Source organism: Hydractinia symbiolongicarpus, chromosome 12 (assembly GCF_029227915.1).
Source record: "Hydractinia symbiolongicarpus strain clone_291-10 chromosome 12, HSymV2.1, whole genome shotgun sequence".
NCBI lineage: Eukaryota > Metazoa > Cnidaria > Hydrozoa > Anthoathecata > Hydractiniidae > Hydractinia > Hydractinia symbiolongicarpus.
Window position 1 is genome coordinate 24131796 of NC_079886.1, and position 25244 is coordinate 24157039.

The window sequence follows — 25244 nt, forward strand, 5'->3', positions numbered from 1 at the left end:
GAAGAGCGGCTTAATCAAGTATTCAAATTAAAAGCAGTTACCTGCAATTTGATTGATGCTTGTTATGCATTCTAAAGTCCGCAAAATTATAAAAAGATCGATTATATAGCAATTTTGTTTACGTATTATTTTCACAGTCCCGCTTCAACGTGATGAAAAATTACATATTAAAACAGGGTAAAAAATAACTGAATCAGCTTGGTAAACGAAACCAGCTCACATCGTATAAACAGTTCATTGACAACTTCATTATTTGTTGTTTTTAGTTTATGCTTGCCAAATGACATTTTCTTTGCCAAGATTACTTGCTAATCGATATGCTATACTGAAGACAAACGATGTGTTTAACAGCTCGTTTAAAACACAGTTTCTTCATCATTGCAGTGATGACTCAACAAGAAGAAGATGAAGAAGATAATGTAACATGTATCGAATTTTCGAAGTTACTTAAATTTTACTTCAAAGATAAAAACAAGGAATTATCTAGCTATTGTCAATCTCTCCTTGATTTACAATTTGTTGGAGAAACCAGTAATCATTGTGGTAGCCTGGTAACTAAAGTTTTTAGTTTTGTATAACACAACGTGGCACTAAGTATTAAAATGTTTAGTTCTGTTACTCGCAATAAGTCATTTAACATATTTTCACCATTTTACGACTTAGGTAAACATTAATGAGACTTTTTTACATTTCAGTAGAGTTACAATTCTTAGATAAGTTCTATTCTTTCATAAAGTACACTGAGACTTTATTGTGTATATATACAAAATTATTTTAATAATCAAATAGGGGAAAAGCACAGTCTTGTTCCCAGGCCTTTTGTTTTGTTTTATATATGGCTAACACGCATATAAGAAAGTAAAAAGGAAAATTGGGGAACAAGATTGGGTCATATTACACTATTTCTGTCGATGTTTATAATGTTTATTTGATGCAATAAAAAAACATCTATACGATTGATGTAAAATTTCTAGTAACGTACTAGTAAATAGAGCTGAAAAGCTTTTAAAGTACTCAATGTATTTATCTATTACAAAAACAGATTACTGACACAAGCAACATAAAGAAAAGATACCATCTTGGCATCTTCTTACGATTGGTGAGCTCGTACTTGCAAACTTTTCCTACTGTCTACCATTTCACTGGAAAAGAAAACGTTTACGTGTTGCTGTTAAAATTGATATTTATGACGAGAAGTGCGAAGCAAAATCGAGCATTAAAGTTTATAAAATTCATACAAGATAACGAAAAGTTTGTTCAAATTTACCGGAACCGAGAAGGTGATATTCCTACTTTTTATTAGATGATTAGGTGGCTATAAAAGACTCATGCATAATGTTCATTTGACAGATAATTGTGTTTGACAGTCTGTCAAAATAAAAGTTTGTGTCAGTAAAAATCAAGATCGTTCCCAGTGGTTTTAGGGAGAAAGAGTAAATAAAATTTTGCAAAATGGGTTGTTTAGATGGTCAACCAATCCCTTTCTTTAGTGCAACTTGAACAAATAAGTCGCCTACAAAATCGCAGCATTATAGTCAATAAGAGTCAGGCAACCTTCACTCCGAAATTATAAAATACAAAAAAGGTCCACTTTTTCTTCCATTTTTCCTCTCACACTTAGATCACACCGTTGTTGCAAAGGTCAAAGAATGAGCAGCTTCAATCTTCTCACTTCTGTTTCATCTTCCTCCATGTCGCTAACAAAGTTTCATTGATGTTCATTCTTATTAAACCTTAGTTTTTTCACAACATTTGCATCATCATGATTACTGGGGTACAAGACAGCAGCTGAGAGCAGGAAAAGTTATTGCCGATTGGATTGATCCTTCTTATGGACCTCTAGATCCGATATTTGGTGTGTTACTATGCCCTACTGCTGGTAAACAATTAATATTTAAGTTTATTGGTATCTAAAACGTTTCTTTTTCGTCCTTCTGTTACTTTTTGAGTGATATATTTGGGTTTCTTTCAGGTCGCACAGGAGCTGGTGACAGTACTATACTTCATGGCTTGTTGTTTGATCAATCAGGACCTATAGCCCATCATTCAGCAGTCCATGATGCGTTTGGTTACCTCCAGAAATATCACAAGACTGGACCGGGATATAACTATCTAGGTCACCACACAGTTTTTGCTAGAAATAATCCTTTAGCGGGTCAACTGTCTGGATTGGTATTCTGGTTAATAATTCTTAACAATAGGCATAGCAGTTTTGCAAAAAAATAAAATATTATTTATAATATTTTAGATTAATGACTTTTTACCTTGATCATTCGATAACATTTAGTTATCCTCCTAGGTTTTATGAACTCGGCTGTAACATTAAATATCAACCTTATAGTCAACTTCGTCCCCAGGGCATCTTGTATCTTTTCTAACATCGGACGGCGCTCTCTGTCCCGAAATAAAAAAGAGAGAACAAGGAACGAGGTTTCCTTATAGTCGTATAGTATAAAATTAAATCGATCTTGAACAGGATTCAGCTTCTTTTCTACGCCCATCTTCCGCAAAATATTCATCTAATTCCTTTAAGTTGTTGTATGTGTAGTAATTTAAATTAAATGCTCAAAACTTCACCTTACTTGCGTGCTACCTAACTAGTAAGAGTACTTATTTAAAATGCAGACCCGCAACCCTTTCTGTTTGTAACACTTTCTTGACCCACCCTGGTTTTTGTGTAATGTCTAGAATCACACTTTAATACGATTTTATATTATATTATTTGAGATTTTTATTTAAATTTTTTATTTATAAAAAATTTAAAGCATCTTTGTTATAAGATCATTATTTTTCCTCAGACTGTGTTTAATATGAGAAGGCTTTGGTTATACTATATGATACTTTTTCATAACATAGCTAACTTTTCAAAATAAAGAAGAAATATTAGCAAACATTAAACGCAGCTGGATTGTTTGTTTATTTTTTGTAAAACAAAAACACTTGAGAAGATCAGATCAATGTAGTGTTTGAACAATCGAGAAGGCCAGGTGTTGTTTTCCCAAGGTGTAATACGTTACATCATATTTTTTTTTAAAAAAAGGTAAGTATCTATGATCGTCTGCAATGTCACTACAGCTAGTGAAGCTCTACCTGGATTGCAAAAAAAAAAAAAAAAGAGAGAGAAATTTATTGCTTTTTATGTCTCTTCAATTTTAGCTTAATTTTAAAAAAGAAATACCTCTTTGCGAATTTGTTTCTTTCTGGATAAGCGATACTACAATTTGATTGGTTCTTCAGCTAATTATTTTCTTATCAATTTTTAATTTATGTATTTATTTTTCTGTCTGTGAAGAAAGTTAAAGATTTCAACAACAGTAGAGAAATTATTAACCAATTAGCTTTTAAAGTCTTATCGCATGAAAAAATAAACTTTTGTTGGTGAATGAATCTTGGAAAAAGTAAAAACAAAAGAAAAGAGTGTTACATTTTTTTTATTTTTAAATTTACGCTTAAAAAATATATGGATGTTCAATCCAATCATGCCTGAACTTTCAAATTTAAAAACCCATTTCTCATTCCCATCTTCGACAATAAACGCCCATTGAGGTTTTGCCTGAATTTTATTAAAACGTTTGTTTAATAGGGAAAAAAAACTTTATAATATAATAATAATCATATCGTCATACAAGCAACTATCCTACTGACTGAAAAAACAATACATCCACTTCCAAAGACTTTTAAAAGTTTACAGAGGATTTCTCTTTTAAATAAAGTTTTGCTCTCCCTGGAAATCATTTCTGACAAATAAGCCTTCTGGAGTCTTAATGGAGTATTTTCGGTATTCTTAAATTTTGAGCCTAAATTGCAAAAATTATATTTTGATATAAAGAGTACAAAACAGTAATCAGAAGTTGATCTCTGATAATTTCCTTAGAAGGAAACATCTAACACAAAATTCAGGTTACGTGTCAGAATTCTTTCTGTGTATTTTAAAGATTGAAGGCAAAGGGGATTATTTTTTGAGCACAAAGACACAACTGTTTTTACTCTTCCCACTGAATGATTGATGTTTGGTATATCGTCTGTTATCTCGCCCGACTGCTACTATTTATGTGCGGTAACTCTTCATGCCAAATTATAATACTTTCTTGCCATAAATTTTTAACCAGAATGTATTAGATTCTCGTTAAGTATATATTAAAACTAATTAAAATTTGTACTTTCATTAAGCATACGTTGTTATCATGTACAGCGGTTAAATTTTTAAACCCATGCGTGTGTAGTTTATATCTTTAGCTGGACTGTGTGAGGATTTCATTTTTGCATTTTTATTTTTACATTATTTTTCTACTCTGTCTATAGACAATACCTTTTATTATTTCTATATCCTAGGTTGATAAATATGAACGGACTAAATTACCTGGTCAGTTTGGCCACAGATTTTTCATATTTCGAGTAGAAGACCTATTTAACTGAAACTGAAGAGTCGGTCAAAGATAAAGTGAAAACCAGATTGTAATACCATTCTTGTTTAACTAAAAAAAAACGCATGTTACGTATCTTTCGTATTTTAAAATTGATATGCAAATATGACAGGCACTTCGTTTTGAAGTCTGAGTTAGCAATCTGTAACCAAACTAAAGCATTTTTCTGCGTAATTATATTAAAAGCCCCAGCCTAGATTTTTTGTTTCTTAAACCGAAGTACACGTTTTTATCTTGAATTTGTGTTTTAGCTGTTTATATATTTAAACTGACCATTCACGATCTATTTGAAATTCTTCTGTTGCACACGTGTTGCGAATTTCATGTTTCTTCAACAATTTCAAACACGCACAAGGTAGCCAGCTAAAATGAATTCTGCAGAATGTTGTAAGAACGTAAATTTATAATCACTGTAAATTGTACTTTTTAATTTTTTTTGAGAAAAAAATTAATATTTATTTGTATCTAATCGATACTTGTTTATTTACCCGCCCTTCTTTATAGATTTTTTAATTGATATTTGGAATATAATTCAACGACTGCTAATACTGATGCACTGAAGGTACAAGAACATTAGAACTAAAAATAAAATGCAAATAACAGCATCTCTAAAATGTAGTCTAGATTACAAAAAACATGTTAAGTATATTTTTAAAATACGTTGGGTTGTTTTCGTTGGAAAGCACGCTGTCGACGATCATATGTTCCGAATTGGAGTACACAAGAGCAAGCTTGTAGCTGACAAGTGAATGCCCTGTTTTCAATTAAAAGATAGACAGAAACACATTTTGTTTGCTTAGAACACGTTCGCACATTTGGTAATCACAAAAAAACTGAAGATTTCACGAGTTTAAGAGAAGAAAAGGATGGAATAGATGGCTCGTTTTTGAGCGATCGAGACAAGAAGAAATGTGTCCTAACTTTCAACAACATATCGTATTGTAAATATGTTTTGTCTCGTTCGAGCATATACGATATGATTCCCATTAAATGTTTACGTTGTGTCTTAAATGAAACAATCTGTATGTACCAGCAACCATCGCCCGTGGGAGCGATAAAGAATTGACTTCTTAAATATAACATAGTTCTTGTTTCAACGTGCAGAAAGAAATCAAATAAGTAATATTTCTTCACTTGGAAAAAGAACTTGTAGTAAATTTATCAACTATAGTTTAAAACTAGCTTTTATAGTGATTATTAATCACACTTCAATTTCCAAAACTTTGCATTTATGAATGTCATATTTAACCCTTTTATTTGACCTAAATCCCCTCTTTCATTTTTGAATTAGTGTTATATTTTCTTTCTTTATTATATACTTCAGCAAGTTAATATGATTTCAATTATGGCTTAGTGATAAGATGACTTATTTTTTTAAGAAGTCTGAAAAAATGCTCAATATGATTCTTTAATTTCAATTTTTTTCTAATATTGTAGTTTCTTCAAAAGGTTTTTTGCATCTTATCATTGCATATATAATTTAATTTGTGTTTCAAAATTCGAAATGTTTCACTGACTAAAGTTGAAAATTTCAGTAAACGTCGGACTTGAAAATTTATTTTCTTTATAATTCTTGCAGGTGATATAAATATCTCTATAATAATACCCGTAGTCCGTTTGTTTGTTTGTAACTTTGTTAGCTACGCACGAAATCTCGAAGCTAAAAATAACAAATGCGATATAATTTTATCGACTTTGCTGTGACAGGAGAATTTATTTCCGTAGATTCTCCACGAGCTGACGATGTGTATAAGTGTATAATTTTATTTTTAAAAAAGAGCAAAGGAAAGAAAAATGTTAAATTAAGTCTGGCACAAGATTAATAAATCTAAAATCTTGCATGAAAACATACACCAACGAACTAGTCTTCGTCTAGACAACTACATAGCAATGACAAGAACAATGTAAGTGTTACACAAGAGAAAACCAAACTAAAAATTTCGTTCATAATCTTTATTTCATTCCAATATTTAATGCACAAGATAACAAATATATATATAAAAAATAGTATTAACAAAGACACAAAGTTTTACATTTAGAATTTACAACAATATTTACAATTAAAAATAATGTCTAAAAATTATAACTAGGAGAACCCACTACGATTTTACATAAAAGAATTTTTCTTACCAATTTCATATTTTATATAGAATTTCTCTATAATGTTCGTGAGATTTCATTATGATAATTCATTAGGTACAAGCTGAAAAGGTATTTCGTTAAAAATTCAGAAAAAAGGGGAAAAAATATAATACATAATAGATTCTGGTTATCTGAAAAATAAGTCATTTTTTGCTTGCCGTGGATCTTCTGGTCGCCATATTTTCTTCGTCTTTATAAATTTTAATTTTTGGGAATTATTTTCATTTGACCAAGATAATGAGTGGCCTCTTAAAGGTAAGTATCCTTGTTTTTCACTATCATCTAAAAAAAAACACAAATAACATAATTAAAAAAAAAAGAAAAAGAAAAAAAGACGTAAGAAAAAAAATAGAAAGTGGAAGATAGACACGCGAGTTGGCTTGATCAATTTTTATTTATTTAACTATTTTTATTTAATCAGTTAATAACAACAACAACAAGATGGAAAAGTCATACCTTTTGAAGCATTATATATGACAACTTTCCCAGCATTTTTAAAATGTGTTGAGAAAATTCCATCGTCTTCCGGGCTATCGTTATCAGTTCTTATAAGCTCCGTTAAAAAGTTGATGTAACATATAGCCAAGCGTAAAGTATCCACCTTGGACAATCTCTTTTCATACGGTAGTGTAGGTATATGACTTCGCAACCCTTCGAAAGCTTCGTTGATACATTGCATACGTCTTCGTTCACGCAAGTTTGCTGCTGATCTGGTTCTTGCGTAACCTGTGTCGGATCGTTTTAATTTTCGTTTGTATCCAATTACATCGTGTTGTTCGTATTGTTTTCCCTGTGTTTGTTGGAGGGGTGTTGTACAAAACCCATGTTGGAGCATGGGAAAGGTCGAATAAAAATTATTATGCGAATCCATATTATTTCAATCCCAAAATTTGCTCAGATGTTAAGAGTCCGTGAGAAAGTCAAATCTGTTCTAAATCAGCGAAAAGCAACTTTAAATACCGCTGGCCAAATATTAAAGTCGATCCAAAGCATTATGGGTAATTTTTTGAAAAAAACATGCTCGTATATGTATGCGTTATGCTTTTCTTTTTTATTGTCTTTTTTTGTTGCTTGCATATTTTTCTATTATTCTTTTAACCAATCAGATTGAAGATGTAACAAAAGACAATTCTGAATACGGCGGCGTAAAACAATAGGGCACATTGTTGTAACGTTTTTATGAAAGAAAGATAATTACAAATATATACAGGACGAAAGTGTTACTATCTAGAAACTTGAAAATAACAAAAAGAAAATAGCAGATATAAAAATCGAATTAAATTTTATTTTCAAATAGAACCAGATGGAAATAATTAAAAATTTCACCCGGAAGAATATTTTAAAAGTTAAATGGATTTATAAGCGAACATTAAAAGCTTTTGAAAACAAATAAAGTGTTTGGCTAAATACAGATTGGTTCTTCCAACACACGTGTTTTTTTTTGCGCGTGGGTTCTGAAGATGAGAGGGAATTTGAGTTCATTTACTGATCATCTTTTAATGACACTTTGAGAGCGAAATCAGTAATAGTTCAATATCAGGACCAGCGTTGTCAAATTGTTTGAAGTGTGTAAAATTCCAACCTAAGTAAAACTTTAGAAGTTAACAAGTAATGAAATACTTCATTACATTTCTACTTCCTCTCCATGTCTTGTTTGTAGATACTTCGTGTATGATTCAACATATTTCTTGATTGTCAAAATGGCGTACTGCGGGGGTGGGGATGCTTAATTCGTCACAGATTCTTGAAAAATTGCAGAATGATGATTCTTCTAAAAGGGCTTCCTTATTAGTAAAAAAGAGGTTGTCCAATTATTCGAAGCATATAATCCAAAAAAATCTAATATGGTTGGAGAGTACGAAAGCAAATCTTGACACGTTTTAGTAATCTGTGTCTTTTTAGTTATATTTAAAATAAGGTAAAACTTTATGAGTTACATATTATTCGTGTTTATGACTTGATTGTAGGTACTTTGCATATGGTTCAAAATATTACCCGATAGTCATGGCGTCACTTCTAAATGGGAAATACTTGATTGATAGCAAATTCTTAAAAAAATTAAGAAGAAAAAGTGCTTCCTTATGGGTAAAAAAAGGATTCGTAAAAATGTTTATGCAAAAAATATTCATTTTTACAAAATTATATATTTATTGAAAAAGGACCAGCAAATTTGGCAACCTGAGATTTTTTAATTTGTTCATTTGTGTCTACCTTGATATTGTTCTGAAAGTAAAAGTTGTTTGGCTTATACCAAAGAAAAGAAAATATCAGTAGGAAATAAACCTTGCTATTTCTTTTTTATATTCCTGTTCTTAGTCATTTGTAGCCTACCTACAACATTGTTGTTTGACACAAAATTATTCTTAATCTATATTATAATGCCCGTATACGTCCGTCCGTCCATCCGTCCGTCTGTCACGCAAAATGGTAGCTTAGCTGCGCAAGTAGCGAGACGCACGCAATGCGGTATGAAAAGGAAAGGCGAACGCGTGGATTTTTCCACGGGCTAACGACTAGTATTTTATATTTGACCTAAATGTTGATCTATAATCTTTAAATACGCAAATTAGGGACCAGTATTGATTTTAATTGGATTCCCAAAGGAATATTTAATTCGCATGGAAATCCTTATCACCCTTAACCTCGTCCAAAGACAGCGATGAAAGATGCCCTGAGGACGAGGTTGCATCATCCTTTTACCGTTCTTGTGTTCGCTTACTTAAAAATAGGTAGCTTACTAAAACATCCCTCTATTCTTGACATCCCGAAATCAATGTAGAAGTAAAAGTTCCTTATTGTTGATGAAGGCCTGTGAAGTGTCTTTGGAAAGTCTTTGTTTATTTTCTCTGATTATTAACTTAATTAGTTTATTTTCCAAGGTTTCTCTGAGGTCTTTAATTGCTGGAAAGCAACCCATTCTAAATATGTGAGAGGCTTGGACACCAGTTTGTGTCTATTAGGATATCATTACTGTTTGCAAAAGTTATTATTGAATGTTGGTATACATTTTTAAAGGTTGTTTCACACTGTACCATAACATGTGTGCAACGTGTACGTATGCTTTTACTTCAAAAACTATGGATAAGGCTTTAAGTACAATTTGTTTACAATTGAAACTACTGTTGAAAGTTTTTTATCAGAACGTTTTTAGATGAAGACAAATAGACAACACATAGATTTATACGTTTTATTAGAAGAAAAAATTGATAAAAAAAAGGACTTTTTATTGGAAGAACTACTTTAAATGGTTACTAGCTTGCAAAACTTAGAACAAGTTGATAACATTGTAGAGTTTCTATGGGTTTGTATAAGGCATGGTAAAATTGAAAAACTGCTTACATGGTTACCATTTTGTTATGCTAAGTCCTGGGAAGATTTAAAAATACGAAGAATCAAAGGACATCTCCAAGGCCCCGTCATCAAATTTTAGTTAAAGGAAAGTTCTTTTCCCGGAGATTTACCAATCAAAAATATAATATGGAGAAAATTAAAAAACTTTGTTAATTAAAATCCTGTTTCTGAGCAAATGTTTAGTCGAAAGTCAGAAAGAGTTCTAGAATTGAAATGGGAGAAAAATCACTACACTTTCAATTCTAAGAAGATTTTTGAAGGTAAAGCTTAAAATATATGTCGTTTCATAATGGCGGGAAAAGGTGGCATGACGTCACAGCCTGTAAAATAAAATATTTTCAAATTTTTTCCTCGTGTTCAGGTGTATTGTGGAAATTTTTTCTCATGAAAACAGCCGGGAAAGAATCTCGAGGAAAACTTACGTATCACGCAGTCGTTTAAGCACTTTAAATAATTGATGTCGCTCCCAAGCACCATTTTTTATATTAGAATCTTTAACAGTAACACATTAGAAAACTTCTATTATCATGCATCGCTACCCGTGGAAAAAAAATTCTGGCTAACACATTATTTTTCCCATGCATGCATTTCTGTGGTGGGAATAAGCACCCATTATCTATTCCAGGGTGAGAGATTTGAATTTCTTAAACAAAATATATTGCTTTATAATGAGCTTGCAATTAAGATGTATTGTTGTTGTTTTTTGTAGTTTCTTCATTGTTGCACCTGCTTTCTTATGATTACAAATGTTTCTTTTTCTTTCGTCAATTACATTTTTTTCATAATACCACAATCTTTTCTAATAAAGTTGGTATTTGTTGTTTTCATACTGGGAATTCGACAGGGACAATGCCCTGTAATTCAATGTCATTGAATTACTATTAAGCAATTATTATTCCAAATATTTTCACAGGATAGACTTCAGTGTTGAAAGCACCATATAATCAATACACTTTTGCCGAATTAGTTTTCTTTGATGTACCGCTGCTATTTCTCAACTTTGCCAAACAAAACGAATGTCATTTTTTGAATCCTCCATGAAACTTTATAAAATGTGAAATCTTCAGATTTATACACCAAACAAACAACCTGTTACAGCAGTTTTTTAATTTTGTACTGATTGAACTCTGCTTGAAAAAGAAACTTATTAGTACAAGTCGAAAATTAAAAAGGCTTTGACCATAACATTATTAACACCATCAAAACAGTATTTTTACATGCTGGATTAGGTTAAAAATTTTTTTACACACCAATACAACGATGCTGAAAATGATCTTAAAATCAAGACATCAAAATTCAAACATTTTTAAAAATTATAATACCCGTATACGTCTGTCCGTCTGTCTGTCACGCAAAATGGTAGCTTAGCTGCGCAGGTAGCGAGACGCACGCAATGCGGTATAAAAAAGCCGGGCGAACCCGTGGATTTTTCCACGGGCTAACGTCTAGTTTTTAAAAATTCGGGAAACGTGTATTGTGTTCTGAATAAAATACACATTAGATATACACTGCCCTTGTTTACCCAATTTTCCTTACATGGTATGCTTTGATCCGTAGCTGTGGTAAAGGCACTTGTGAAACATGTCCATTCACCTCGTGACTACAAAGCAAAAAGTCCGTTACCACTAGTCCACGTGCCACAACAAAATTAAGGTAGATCTCTACGAAAAAGGTTTTTAAGCTTCGGCTCAGAAATATTAAGAAATACAGTTGACTTTCCCTAATTCGAGTTCCCACGGGGAAAATTTCGAATTATAGAGACATTCGAATTATAGAAAGTCTCTGTAATTTTTCAGGGAGTGAGAATTTGAATTACAGAGAGAAATTACATTAATTTCAAAATCAAGAAAACATAATTGAAGTTTCATTCAATCTTTATTTTTATATTTTACACAAAAAAGGAACTCTATTTAAAAAACTATTGAATATTTGAAAAAAGACGTTCGTAAGACAAATTTCGAATAGCCCTGTGTAGACTCTAAAATTCGAATTAGGGAGAGAATCGTGCTGAAGGGACTAAAAGACTGTTCGAATTATAGAAAGTTTCGGAATAGAGAAATTCGAATTGTAGAAAGTTTTTTATAAGAGCTTCCTAAGGAGTACTAGTTCGAATTATAGAAATATTCGAATTATAGAAATTCAAATTAGAGTCAACTGTATTCAAGATGAAAAGTTTGTTCAGATCTTTCGGGAGTTTTCCCCATTGTCTGCAGCTTTAAAATAACTTTCTGTATAATACCAACACGCCATTGCCATGTTATATTTTGAGTGTATATGTTCGCTTGAATGTTGCAATGAAAAAGAACAAACAATGTTATCAAATTTTTTCCATGTTAGCAGGGCAAATATTGATAAAAAAAAAATTTTTCATTCCCGATATGGTGTGTTTTTTTCCCTTAATCTTTTATTTTTAATGCTCTTAATACGTGAGTGGTGGCATCATTCTGGCGGGATAATAAGGTATGCGTAATGCCAATTCTTAAATACTGGAACGGAATTCCTTAATAATGAAACAAGTGGTCAAGAGTCCTCTGGTTTTCAAATTTGGCTCTTCGCTGAGGTGATCAAAATAAATATAAAATAGTACTAGAGAGTAACAAAAACATTTACAAAAAAAGAAAAATATATTTATATACATATTAATTATGTACACGTAATTTGTCGTCGTGTGTGCATGTCAAATTGTCCAGAAAAATATTTCTCCCCTTAATCAAGTCTTTACACGAACCATGTTTCTGTTATAAAAGTACGAAATTGTCTAAAAAACTCAAAAGACTCCAAAATAATACTATTACTTGTCCAGAACTTAATAAAGCAAAAAGAGTGTCATTTTTACATCAAAACATTGCCTAATCTCTTGATGAAACTTTCAGCACGCAATGTTGCAAAGGTGACGCCACTATGGGCGTATAAATCTTTTGTTCGCACTCGCTCATAACTTAACTACCTAGAACAGAATTGCGTCGGATAAATTTTATAAAACAAACTTGATTCCTTAAAACCTCGTCCCCATGTCCCGTCCAAATATAAAAAGCCTAACAAGCCCTGGGGACGAGGTTGGATTCCTCAGAATGTCGGACATCTTACCTTAACTTAAGTTTAGAAAAATTTAATAAATATAATCGTAAAAATAGTCATCCAAAATATCTCGTTTTATTTTCTTAGATTTCACTGAATGTTTTGTTTTACTTTTCTTTTTATCCTCATTCTCGTCATCATCATCGTCATCATCGTCATCCTCATCGTCATCATCATCACCATCATCATCTTTTGCGACGGTTGATCTATGTGGTTTCTGTCCACCACCTCCTTTCATTGACTTTGGCATTTTCGGTACCGGGTAAATTACCAATCCTGAGAGTGCCATTTCATTTCCACGGAACGCATCATGGTAGGCTGAAAGAAAGACATAAGTCCAATCACCTGAACAACAATCAATCCATTGATCGATCGATCGATCAAACAATCACTCAACCATTAATCAATCAACAAGTCAATCAATCAATCAATCAACTAATCAAATCAATCAAAGCTATTTAAATAAACTACAAATCATTTTGGGTCCCCTAACTAGTCTTTTCTCAACCCTTTTCTTTTTTTCTCAAGAGGAGCACATATCAGAAAGCTGAGAACGAGGTTGGCTCCTCTTCGTGTAAACACACTAAAATAACTGCGTTAATAAACTTTTCATAGCCTTAATTGATTTTTATGTAAACCACTAAAGTCGAGAAATCACCCCCGATTTTGTAACTTCTTACTGCATATACAATCAATTTAAACAAATAAAGCGAAAAAAGGTCCTGTGTTCGAGGTTGGAAAAAAGCTGAACGAAGGAAGAGAACAGTCGTCTCATGCATATATGTGTTACGTCTCCGTTAGTAGGAAAACTTTTTTAAAAAAGGACTAAAACCGACCTCGTACCCAGTCTTCTTTTTTGCACTATTAAAAAGCAAACAAAGTCCTGGAGACAAGGTTGTATTAAATAAAAGGTAAAGTGTATATATTAGAATTGATCAGTAAGTATAATGTTGTCACCAACCTGCATCTTGTCTTTGGTAAGGATAATAATAAGTTTGTTGCTCAGGAGGGGGCTCTTGACATCCTCCACACCCGTAGCATAAGTAATTGTTACAGTCACCGTTACATTGGTCACACGTGCTATGTCGAAACCCACCCGTTACTGTAGGAGTCTTGCTCACCTCTTGTCTCGGTGACCATGGTTGCTGGTTTCGATTAGACCAAGGAGAGAGAGTGTTTGATCTTTGGGTATATAATTGAGAATTATAACTCGGTTGGTTTGACCATGGATTGGCAGGGCGTTGCACTTGTTGTGGTTGAGGTGCATTTGACCTCTGACTATAAAGCATTTGATTAGGCCAGGAATTTAAGGCTTGTTGTATTTGTGACTGCTGAACGGGTGTGTTAGGCCAAGTTTGCGTGCGTTTCCACGGGTTTTGCACGATTTTCCTTGGCCATGTAGATTGCCATTGTTTAAAATATTGCTGTTGTTTTGGATAGTACATTGTGGATCTTCTCAAGAACAAATTATTTTGTTGCGGACTTTGATATGCATATTGTGCTGAAATATAAACATGTAAAAAATCAATGTTTCTCTATTTTCTTACGCCTAAACGTGCAGTAAGATCATCTAAATTTGTAACCTCCTTATTGTGAAAGATATCACCATCTCTCACACTAAGGACCTCCTTGCTCACACATGACTCCGTACAAAAAATGATTGTCTGACGTAGCTATGTCTTTAAAATACAGGAGCGGTTTACATGATGCATTAACCTCGTCTCCAGGTCTCAATTTCTCTTTCTGACAATCTTGGACGGCGAGAAAAATTGCGAAAAAGACAAAAAAGATCTTGGGACGAGGTTAATTAATAGCACAGTGGATTACCCATATCAAAATAAAATAACCATGGAAACAATCACAAGTTTTATAAAAGTTTGTACAAGTGTACCTAAAAATTTTTAATAATTTTTAATAATTTTAGTCGGGAGTAATAAAGTAATCTATATTGTAATACCCGTATACGTCTGTCTGTCTGTCACGCAAAATGGTAGCTTAGCTGCGGAAGTAGCGAGAAGCACGCAATGCGGTATAAAAAGGAGGGCGAACCCGTGGATTTTTCCACGGGCTAACGACTAGTGAAGTAAAATTTCAGTATGTCGTAAACATATATATTTAGCCTGATAATTTGTATTTCTAACATAGTCTCAATTTATGCATATAAAATTTAAAGGTTCAAACTAGCTACCCCTTTAAAATATTGTGAAAATGTAAGTATTATCCAAAATGAATTTCCATCGCAATGCTGTCTTTGCGGACCTTTTTTGGATCAACAGGAAGGTACGCCAACAGAAAAGAAAAATACAAACAATTTTGGTGTAACGAATAAAAGAATTATAAAGTAAGGTGAACAAAAAATTGTATACTGATATAAGAAGTACCTGGATAAGCAGAAATACAACAAAAAATCGCATTTAAAACGATAATTTGCGCGATCTTTAGCCAAAACATTTCTCCCTTCGCTTTGTTTGCGTCGTTCAAAGCATTCGGTTGGAACGTCTTAGCTTTTTGTTTGTACAAATACCTTACTCATTTTGAGCATGATTTGAATTGCTAAAGCTTATCTTTACCTCCCATGTTGCTATATTCAATGAAAACAGGTGAAATGCGCTATGTACGTGCTGCGTTCTTATGTAAACTCGCAACAGTATCGACCTATCATAAAAATGTCTTAAAGAAATTTCGTATTTCGTGAATTGCTAAATACTTTGCTTTTGTGTCAAACATTTTTTAAGCAAAACACAGCGTAAGCGACAAAATGAAAATGATAAATTCAAATATTTTAAGTGTTGGCGGTGTGTAAAACGATTGTTTTTTTTCCTAAACAATCTTATCGCACATTTTGTTTTCTTGGTTTTACGATGTTAATCCTCTCATCTAACATCATAACCGGGGGGAAATTAAAAGACAACTTTAAATAAAAAGGAAATTATTTCTCAGGGTTAAAATTCGATTTTTACGTTATTTAACCGATAAAAAACGCGTACAGTGCGCTCTAAACTTCCATCAGATACCTTATCGGTAAAAAAAGTCAGCAGTGAGTGACTAAATTTTAGCTATGTGTCTAATATTTTTTGCCGACTAAAATTGTTGTCGACTTTTTTAGTATCGACTAAACTTTTTTGCCGACATTTTCTTCCTTGTTGCTAATTCTTATCAGTTTTATGCAATTATTCTTTATTAGTAACTAAATTCAAAAATTTAGTCAACAAAAAGTGACTGCATTCAAAAATTTAGTCGGCAAAAATGATTAAATTTTGCTGACTTTTTATGTTTACCGACTAACGTTTTTTACAATTTTTTTTGTACCGATAAGGTAGTTCGATATTTTGCCGGTTTTTCTTTTTATATATCCTCTCTCCTACTCGAACTTTTTCTCGAAAAAATTTCCAGCTTCTTGCTAGTTGGAGCATGCAGATATTTGGGATAGAGAGGGTTGTTAATCACCTTCGTCTCCAGGGATTTCTGCATTTTTGATATAAAATGATATGCCGTCTTCTCTCATATCAAAAAGGCAAAAAAACCTGGGGACGAGGGTGAGTCGTTAATTTTACCCAAGAGCGGTCGCTGTAATTAAAATGGGATCGATTGTTCTTAAGGTTCTTTAACTTCATTGGAACACACCTAAAAACTATAAGCACTTATGTAATTTTGAAAAAAAATTTAAAAACCCAATTTTTCATCTGCTGTTTTTTTAAAGAAAAATCTCTTTAATGCCATCGATTTGTTAAGTTTAACCGACCAGGGATTTTAGCCACCGTCAAGTAAGCGCTAGTGGTTTGACATAGGCAACAAACCCTGGGGCCAGGATGAGTTCACAATTATTGGCGGGAACATTAGTCCTCAAAATTCAATAGTATGTGTATAATAGATTTTACCATAAAACAATCAATAAACAGAATAACTTAGGTCCCGCATATTTTGCCTAGAACTATTTGTTCAGCGCAGCGTATTTCTTCTGGGAAAGATGTTTGTCCGGATGATAAAATTTCTTACCTTTGTTTCTGTCTGTAAGTTTTTTAGTTAAATCAGAATGTCCCTCGCACGTGTATTCCACCTTCAAATACTTCAATACATTCTCCCCACACAGGGTGTGTCCATATAAAAGAGGGTCAGAAAATATATCACATGACTGCTGTCCCTCACACATATTCTTAACAGTCATGATCGTGTCACGGGCGTAACATGTCGGTGCCGTATCATTCGTTTGTTTACCCAAACAATCTCGACCCTTCTCTTTACCATAGAATGCTGTTTTAATACGTAAAAGCTTCAACTCCGGACAGAATACACTTCCACTTTGACCAGAACAGACAATTGCTTTCATAATCTTCGGAGCTGTGGCAGTTTCTAAAGAAAAATGACTTGGTCTTAATGTATTATCCTCCACAAGGCTTTTGTTTCTTCTTTAGTGTCAACGCGGAAAGAAAACCTGGGGACAATGTTGAAGTGGCAGATAATCTTTTCAGGAATTTTATTAGAGCATATTACGCTTTATCTAGGAACAATATTTCAGTAACTTAAGTTACATTTTTAAGGTACTGCAACCTCAACTTCATTGCCAGTGTTTCTTTAAGTTCAAAATAAAATCAAAATGCCCTGGAAACAAGGTTGCCATAATCTTAGTCACAAGAGTCAATAATAACAACCAATATCTTAACACTGTTTATTAAGTAAACAAAATTGTTTTTTTTAGAAATAATGTGTGCTGTTAACATATATTAGGTTTAAAATTGTCTGGGAGGATCAACGATTTCTTTTTGCTTTGAGTAGAAAATGTTAGACGGTATTTGCTACAAACGTGGCTGTATTATTTATTCACTCCCCACAAAAAGCTAACTTTATATTCCCTCTAAAGTGTGTTAGATTTGTTAGTGCTCAATTTGTCGTTTTCATTCGCGAAGAAAAACAAATTGTCACTATATACAGTCTTTCCTTTACACGACAGGCAAAGGTTTAACATTTATGTCTAATCTAAAACACAATCAAATTTTTTTAATATATTTTTCGTGTGTTAAAAAAATTACAATTGTTAGGACAATAAATAATGATATAAAACCTTACCATGTCTAAGCTGTGGTAGCATCTCCTTTGTTACTTGCTTAATAAACATCAAATTCTGTAATTTCTCTTTTTCTTCAAACATCTTTAGTCTCTCTGACAATCCTGATCTTCCCTGGCATGTAAACGACACAAACATGTATTTATTAACTGTGGGACATGGGTCATGATATAAACTGTCCTCCGCATATAGATCGCAAGATTGTTGGCCTTGGCATGTCTCACGTATGATAGCTGGAGCATTCTTTGAGAAACAGGTTGGAATTTGATCACGCAGTTGCGTCACGGGGTCCTCACAATCATGACCACTGAGTTTACCATAAAAAGCATTGTATATATGAAGTAATTGAAGATTCGGACAAGCTATTGATCGCATTTGTCCTCTACATACTGTGAGAGATTGTGATGATGTATCTAAATGGTTAAAATGATCAATTATTTATCGCCATCATATTATGTTTAAGAGTGACAAGCGGATATAAGATGCTTCACCATTACATTTTCAATTTCATTTTCATTGCATATTCAATATCATTTATTAAATATGTGCGCTCTGTCTTAGTTACAGATAGTTAAAGAAAGCTACCTTGCAGGTAGCTACCTACCTACCACAGATAGCTCCTACTCAGAAAGCTACCTACCGCAGATAGTTACCTACTGCAAATAGCTATCTTCTGCAAATAGCTACCTATCACATATAGCTATTTACTGCAAAGAACTACCTATGACGGATGGCTAGCTACCTACCACAGTTATTAAACTGAACAATGCACTTAATATAAATCAAAAACATATACGTTCTTTAATGGCAACATATAGGTAAAATTACCTGTTTTTGTTGATGCTGGTAACTGAAGGGTATATTCAATGTAATTTAGAAGAAATAAAAAGAAATAAACATATGACATGCTTATTGTGATGTATGTGCTTGAACGTTTTCAGACAAGTTCACTATACTTCCTCACTACATTTCTTCTCTAAGTTGAAAACAGTTTTTTTATTTTATTGTATAATGTCTTACAACGTTTTTGCAAAAGTCGCATTCACGGCTTAATTAGGTGCAAGTTTCTTGCACGGATAATTTAGCATGAACTGAGCTGCTCAATGGTGCTCACCATGGGCCATTAAACAATTTGTCAACAAAAGTTGATTATTATACAGATTGTGATTTTAATAAATGTGAAAACTAAGCTATAAATCTTAAACTCTAAGTTTTTTTTTCTGTTTTTTAGTTGACAAGATAGTTTTTCTGCAATTTACTCTGTCTTTTTTGGTTACTATTGTTATAGTAGGTATAGAAATGTATTTGACAAATTTACTTTTTAAAATGGTGAGAGCAAGAAAATAGTTAACTGCGTTTAAAATCCCCCTCTTCAAATCTTAGCTAAGTTTGCCAAAATATAAAATACTTAATAAAACCGTGTAAGGCAATTGTTTCCCAATGTCCTTTAAAATGAAAGGGAAACGAATAAAGTCTTGCAGCAATTACAAAACAGCAGTTTTAGACACCTTACGGTTGAATGAATCCTTCCAACTGCTAGCTAAACGATATTAACAAGGTTCTGCACAGTTCACAGATTTTCAAGTAAACACGCGAATTCTCACAGAAACACTTCTTGTTAAAAAAAAAAAAATGGCGAATTCAACAAATTATTTGTATAATGAGTATGAAAGGAAAATGTGATGATCGAAGTATTGATGAGCCTTGCTTAAAATTATTACATCCACTATGACGTCATTGTGGGTGTGTTTACTTTCACACGTATTGGCATTTACATCAGCTCATGGTAAGGTCCATATTTTTAAGCTGAAACATTTAAATATGTTTACAAACCTACGAAAAAGAGCGTACCACGCCAGCTGCCACATGTTGATAGATATTGATTCAGACGTGTTTTTTTAATATATTTGTTTCTCTCTTACTTAAAAAGTTTAACACGGTCTGAAGTAGCAACTTTGAAATTTGTTAAAGTTCCTTGGGCTTATAAAGCTATTTGCAAGAATTCTTTGAAATAAAAAAGAGTGGCCATTTTCAAGGTATCATTTACAGAAATTTAAAATTTATTTTTAAAAAAATATGTTAGAAAAAAACATGTAAATGCTTTGTCTTGTTGAAATTCATGACTTTATGAATTATTAAATTTATGATTTATGTCTTTACCAGCAACTTTACCATTTTCAGTTCTAAATTATGACTCTGTCACGATATGCGATGGTATGATGAAGCAAATTAAGTGTCCACGCAATGAAAACATTCACGTCTTGCAAGGCTTTTATGGAAAATGGAGAAATCATGATTGCAAGGGACAACATCCTGATCCAGACAATCTACCAACATGCAGTGAAGATAGAAAAAAAACAACAATGATAGCTAGAAACATTTGTCAAGGAAAGAATACCTGTAAACTAGCTGCTGATAAATCTATATATGGTCAACCATGTCCAGAGAATAGAGCTTATTTATATGTAACCTTCTTTTGCTTGGCACCTGGATATAAACTGAAACATGAGAAAAGCTCCTCGAATGAGGAGGTAGTAACAGTACCTAGCCATGGTTTTATAGTGCAGGAAGCTAAACACAATCTTAAAACTGAAGAGGACAAAAAGAAGAAAGAAGATATAGCGAACAAAAAGATTATTTTACCTCCTGGAAATCCAACTCCAGGAGTTTTTAAAGAAGAAAAAGTTGAAGAAAAATCAAAAAGTTTAATTTCCAATGAAAGCACACCTGAATCTTTCGAATTAGTTGAAGGAGAGGCCTCGCAGAAATCACAACTACCAAATTTAGAAGACATTAAAAGGAAGGAGACAGAAGGTATGAATGTTTAATAAGACGAAATTTTAAAATTTTATTATGACGAGGTAAGCTACTTCCAGACTAGATGTCTCACAAATCAAAAAGTGTGCGGTAACCTTTACCGTCAGTGAGTAACGGAGTAAATCCTTTAATTTTTGCATATTCCACACACGTGGAATATCGAGTTCTTTGGAGATAAAAAATATATATAATTGATTTATGGAGGGAGGGAGATGGGGGGGAGTAAAATCTAAAGACCAGAATTTTAGCTTACATTCTTAAATTCAAGTGCCCAAGAAATCTTTATATGCTGTTATATAAAAAAAGATGTGAGAATTACAATAAGTAAATCAGAAAAATAATTTCAGGGACTAACAGTTAAATTATCGTTATTCTTTATCTTTTTTCTTTGGAAGCTTTTCGTTTTATCGTGTTGATATTTTTAGAGAAAGGAATTCGAGGAAGTACAATCTGCAATGGTCAATCAAAGCTAATCGCTTGTTTACCTGAAGAAGGCATTAAAGTTCATTATGCATTTTATGGTAAAAAGACTGGTAAAGATTGCAAAGGGGACTTACCATATAAAGACGAATCTCCAACGTGTTCAGCATTGGATGCCAAAAGTAATGTTGAAAATTCCTGCAATGGAAAGCAAACATGCCTCTTGTTTGCTGATGACAATATCTACGGGAAATCTTTATGTCCGAATGTTAACAAGTATTTGTATTTAAAATATTCTTGCATCCAGATGCCAACAGATTTGCCATCCATGCCTGTGAAGTTGACACCACAGGAAGACTTAGAAGAAGATGCAGTATCTAGGTCAACTACTCCAGGTAGGTGCATTGTAGATCAGTTTCTAGTTTGCTTCGCCCTCTTTTCTATGAAGTTAAACCCATAAAAATTATTGATTCCACTTGTTAAAAAATCATGATTTAGAAAAAAATAAAAAACATTTTTTCAATCAGTCCAGAATCAAAATCAATTTTTTAAGACTTGTTATTGAAAAAATTGTTAGTGAAAAAAAGTTCCTTGTCTGTTTGGAATACGAATTTATTTCGTAACATAAGCAAAGACGTTGTGTGATGGTATTAAATAGTATAATAGTGTGAAATAAGTTTTTTCTTGAAATTTGTTCCTCACATTATTGGTTTATCTTCGTTTTGTGAATACGCAATAAAATAATCTTCTGTTATATTGTAAAAAAAACGACCAGATCTTTCCACGCCTTGTCAGCAATCTCTAACTAAGTTTTCAATACGAAACTTGCTTGGCATTTTATCATTTAATGATAAAATGCAAGCATGATTTAATTGTTAAAGCCTCACTATATTAAGGATCCGGATTGTCTATCTTTAAATCGAAGAATAGATCTAAAAATAAAGTAAATAAAAGATGAGCATGCGCAGTATACACTTGTAGTTGTATATATAGATTTTAGAGAGAAGAAGGGATGTTCTTGCGTTTTAAGACATACAAACATTGAAATATTTTACATGAGGACATTTTGTCTGGTGTTATATAACTTAACAAAATTTAAAACCAAGACCACAAACGAGTGCCTTATTGCAAACCGTTAAGTTTTAATTTGATGTTGTTGTTGTTATCTTTGTTGTTTTCGTCGTTGCTGTTGTCGTCGTTGTTGTTATCGTGGTTGTCGCTTTTGTTGCTACCGTCATTGTTGTTTTTGTCGTTTTTTGTTTTTTATTGTTGTAGCCGTTGTCGCCGTTTGACCTCGTCGTATTTTTGTTTTTGTTGTTGTCGTCGTTTCCGTTGTGGTCTTCGTTGCTGTCGTCGTTTTTCCCTGTCGTCGTGCTTGTCATCGGCTTTGTTGACGTCGGCGTGCTTATTGTTGCTATCGTTGTCGTTGTTTTTATCGTCGTTGTTGTTTTCGTTAAGTAGTCTGTACCACTTTTATTTTTCAGAAAAACAAAACACAACGGTCAAGATATGTAATGGAGACAGGCGAACCATCAGTTGTGAACGAGATGTTGGCGTTCAAATCCTCTCTGCTTTTTATGGTAAAGAAAATGGCAAAGATTGTAGAGGTGATTTGGGTTATCGAGATGACATTCCTGAATGCAGTAACCCACGTGCTATGGACTCGGTTAAATTTTTATGCGAAAGTAGGAAATCTTGTGACTTAGCGGCTGAAAATGAACTATTTGGCGATGACGTTTGTCCAGGTGTCAATAAATATTTGAAAGTGGTATACAGTTGTTGACAGTACTGTTTGTTGACGCGTCATCGTTTTTATGTACACTATTCACGAATTTTTTATTTATAAATGCATCTTAGCTTTTATCACAAATCTCAGATAATATTTTTATATATATATACTTGATTACATTTTTATCGTATAAATCTTTTTTTTTTTTGTTATATCACGTTGTCTGTTTTTTGTATATTTCTCTTGCTTCTTGAAAGAATGAATAATTTATCTTTTCAGATATTTTCTATGCCGAGAGGGGTTAATCAGTACTAAATTCTGCCACGAGATCGAAAAAAAAATCTCTATGGTTAAAATTAAAATGATTGCATTTCGTTTAAAATTAAGTTTCTTACTACAAAATTTACTCAGTTGATAACTTTAAGTTTATTGATATACCGCACATTGTTAGCGCCCGGGCGTATTTGTTTCAGTATTTTTTTGGAAATTTTAAGCTGGGCGGTTTAAGATTGTTTGTTTTCTGGCTAGTACTAAATTGATGTACTATTTGTGTAATCTATTTATTCAGAGATCAAGAGTTATAGTGTTTACTTGTGAGCTTGTCTCTTACACAAGTGGATGTTTTTTGTCATTGAAGAAAGTTTCAAATTATAACGGAAATTTTTTCTGACATCACTTTACAAAGTTCCCGCCAAAACAAGGACCGCGAGCTGATGTGTGTGCATACGTGTCATCTTGATATGATATCTCAACATTTGTATATTTATGTTACTAATAAAAACTAAAGAAATCTCAAACCTGACATTTATGTATCTTTGGTTTCTATTCTAGAGTAAAAAGTTCGAGTTATCCAAATAAATTAGCCTCAAAGAGACTATATAAAATGGGAGTTAAAGAATGTTCGAGTTATCCAAGGTTCGAATTAACCGGAGTTATTTAAAAGAAAGTATTAACGTTCAAGGAACCGAAGAATATGGTTCCAGTAGTGAAAGTTTGAGTTATCGGGTGTAATATACACACACTAAAACCAAGGTTGAGCGATTAGACATCCGTTTTTTTTTCCGCAGTAAATAAGCCAAAATGATTTTCATTAGCATCGGCAAGTTCGACGAGTTCGATAGTCAAGTTGGCGAGTTCATTTTAACTACCATAATAAAAACACACATTTGACATCGCAGTTTTAATAGGAAATCGTACATTCATAAAAATTTATTCTTGAAAATTTAAAAATTCTTTTATACGGTGTAGGAAATTTGTTTTTTAATAATTACTAAAAACAACCTCGTTCTCAGGGCTTTTTGCTTTTTTGATGAATTTGTTGTTGGCCGCTTTGTAATAATGGCTCAGGGCCACAAGGCCATGAGGTTGTAGTAAAAACATTTTTCTGATAAGCAACGCATTTTTTCAAATCGACCTCCGTGTTACCTTAATGTATAGAAAATAATAGTATCGTTTGCTTACCTGTGTTTCAGAAGTTCTATTTTTCTTATTTTTCTTACAAAGTCTGTCATAGAAAAGCATGGTTAGTTATTTCTCCAACATTAACATTCCAACATAATCACCAGCAGACTGCTTGAAAAGTTTATCATGCCATGACAAATGAAATACATACCTGGTCGCTATGACAACAATTTGTTGACGTCAAAAGAAATAATACCCGGTTTAACCAGAGTGCAGAGTTCGTATTATTTAATCCGACAAAGACTAAGCCGCTTTTCCACTTAACATTTAGGCCGTCTGTCAACCTTTCCTATAGTGATTAAGCTTTCCATTTTTCTGATTAGAAGTACGGTTTGACTGGCAGGTTTGTTGAATCGTTTATAATATCTGGCAGTTTACTACTCCCGTTGAGACTTGTGATCACACTGCCTTGGAGAAAATATATTGTCATCCTATGGACATGTTAATAAATTAGCTCATCTGACCAGCTACCAAATCTTTCTAATTAGTTGTAGCAAGCTGTTGTTAAGAGCATTGCTAAGACAGAGACGACAAAAAGAACATTCCCTGTCTCCAAATTACAGAGTTTTTAGGAGATACAACAAATGTTGTTTACAACAAAAGGCTTAAAGATATTAAAGGTGCATATAGGTGAATATTTATCATAGCAGATCCGTATTTCATTCTCATTCTTTCATTCTTCTATTTCATTCATGTTATCCGATAAACAAAGTAGTTCTTCTTCAATATGACTTGCACGCATTATACTCGTCCGTCATGA

At 32.8% G+C, this 25244-nt stretch overlaps 3 protein-coding genes across 4 annotated transcripts; 1 reads left to right on the forward strand and 2 right to left on the reverse strand.

The window, feature by feature from the left end:
- Nucleotides 1-6507: 6507 nt before the first annotated feature.
- LOC130622461 (pancreas transcription factor 1 subunit alpha-like) lies at nucleotides 6508-7536 on the reverse strand. Its single transcript, XM_057437920.1, has 2 exons — nucleotides 7023-7536; nucleotides 6508-6848 (listed from the first exon to the last, which is right to left on the reverse strand). Exons 1-2 carry the CDS (start codon nucleotides 7435-7437, stop codon nucleotides 6694-6696), a joined length of 570 nt encoding a protein of 189 aa, XP_057293903.1. The 5' UTR covers nucleotides 7438-7536; the 3' UTR covers nucleotides 6508-6693.
- A 4986-nt stretch (nucleotides 7537-12522) lies between these two features.
- LOC130622167 (uncharacterized) lies at nucleotides 12523-21571 on the reverse strand. 2 transcript variants are annotated; one of them, XM_057437600.1, is made up of 5 exons: nucleotides 21432-21571; nucleotides 18060-18470; nucleotides 16992-17345; nucleotides 13957-14496; nucleotides 12523-13313 (listed from the first exon to the last, which is right to left on the reverse strand). In XM_057437600.1, exons 2-5 carry the CDS (start codon nucleotides 18430-18432, stop codon nucleotides 13027-13029), a joined length of 1554 nt encoding a protein of 517 aa, XP_057293583.1. In that variant the 5' UTR covers nucleotides 18433-18470; nucleotides 21432-21571; the 3' UTR covers nucleotides 12523-13026. The 2 variants fall into 2 exon arrangements, with proteins under 2 accessions (XP_057293583.1, XP_057293582.1); XM_057437599.1 differs by lacking the exon at nucleotides 21432-21571 and adding an exon at nucleotides 18886-19074.
- Nucleotides 19091-23822, forward strand: LOC130622168 (uncharacterized). Its single transcript, XM_057437601.1, has 4 exons — nucleotides 19091-19843; nucleotides 20239-20871; nucleotides 21300-21689; nucleotides 22779-23822. The coding sequence occupies exons 1-4, from the start codon at nucleotides 19786-19788 to the stop codon at nucleotides 23075-23077; spliced, it is 1380 nt and encodes a 459-aa protein (XP_057293584.1). The 5' UTR covers nucleotides 19091-19785; the 3' UTR covers nucleotides 23078-23822.
- The last annotated feature ends 1422 nt before the right edge of the window (nucleotides 23823-25244 follow it).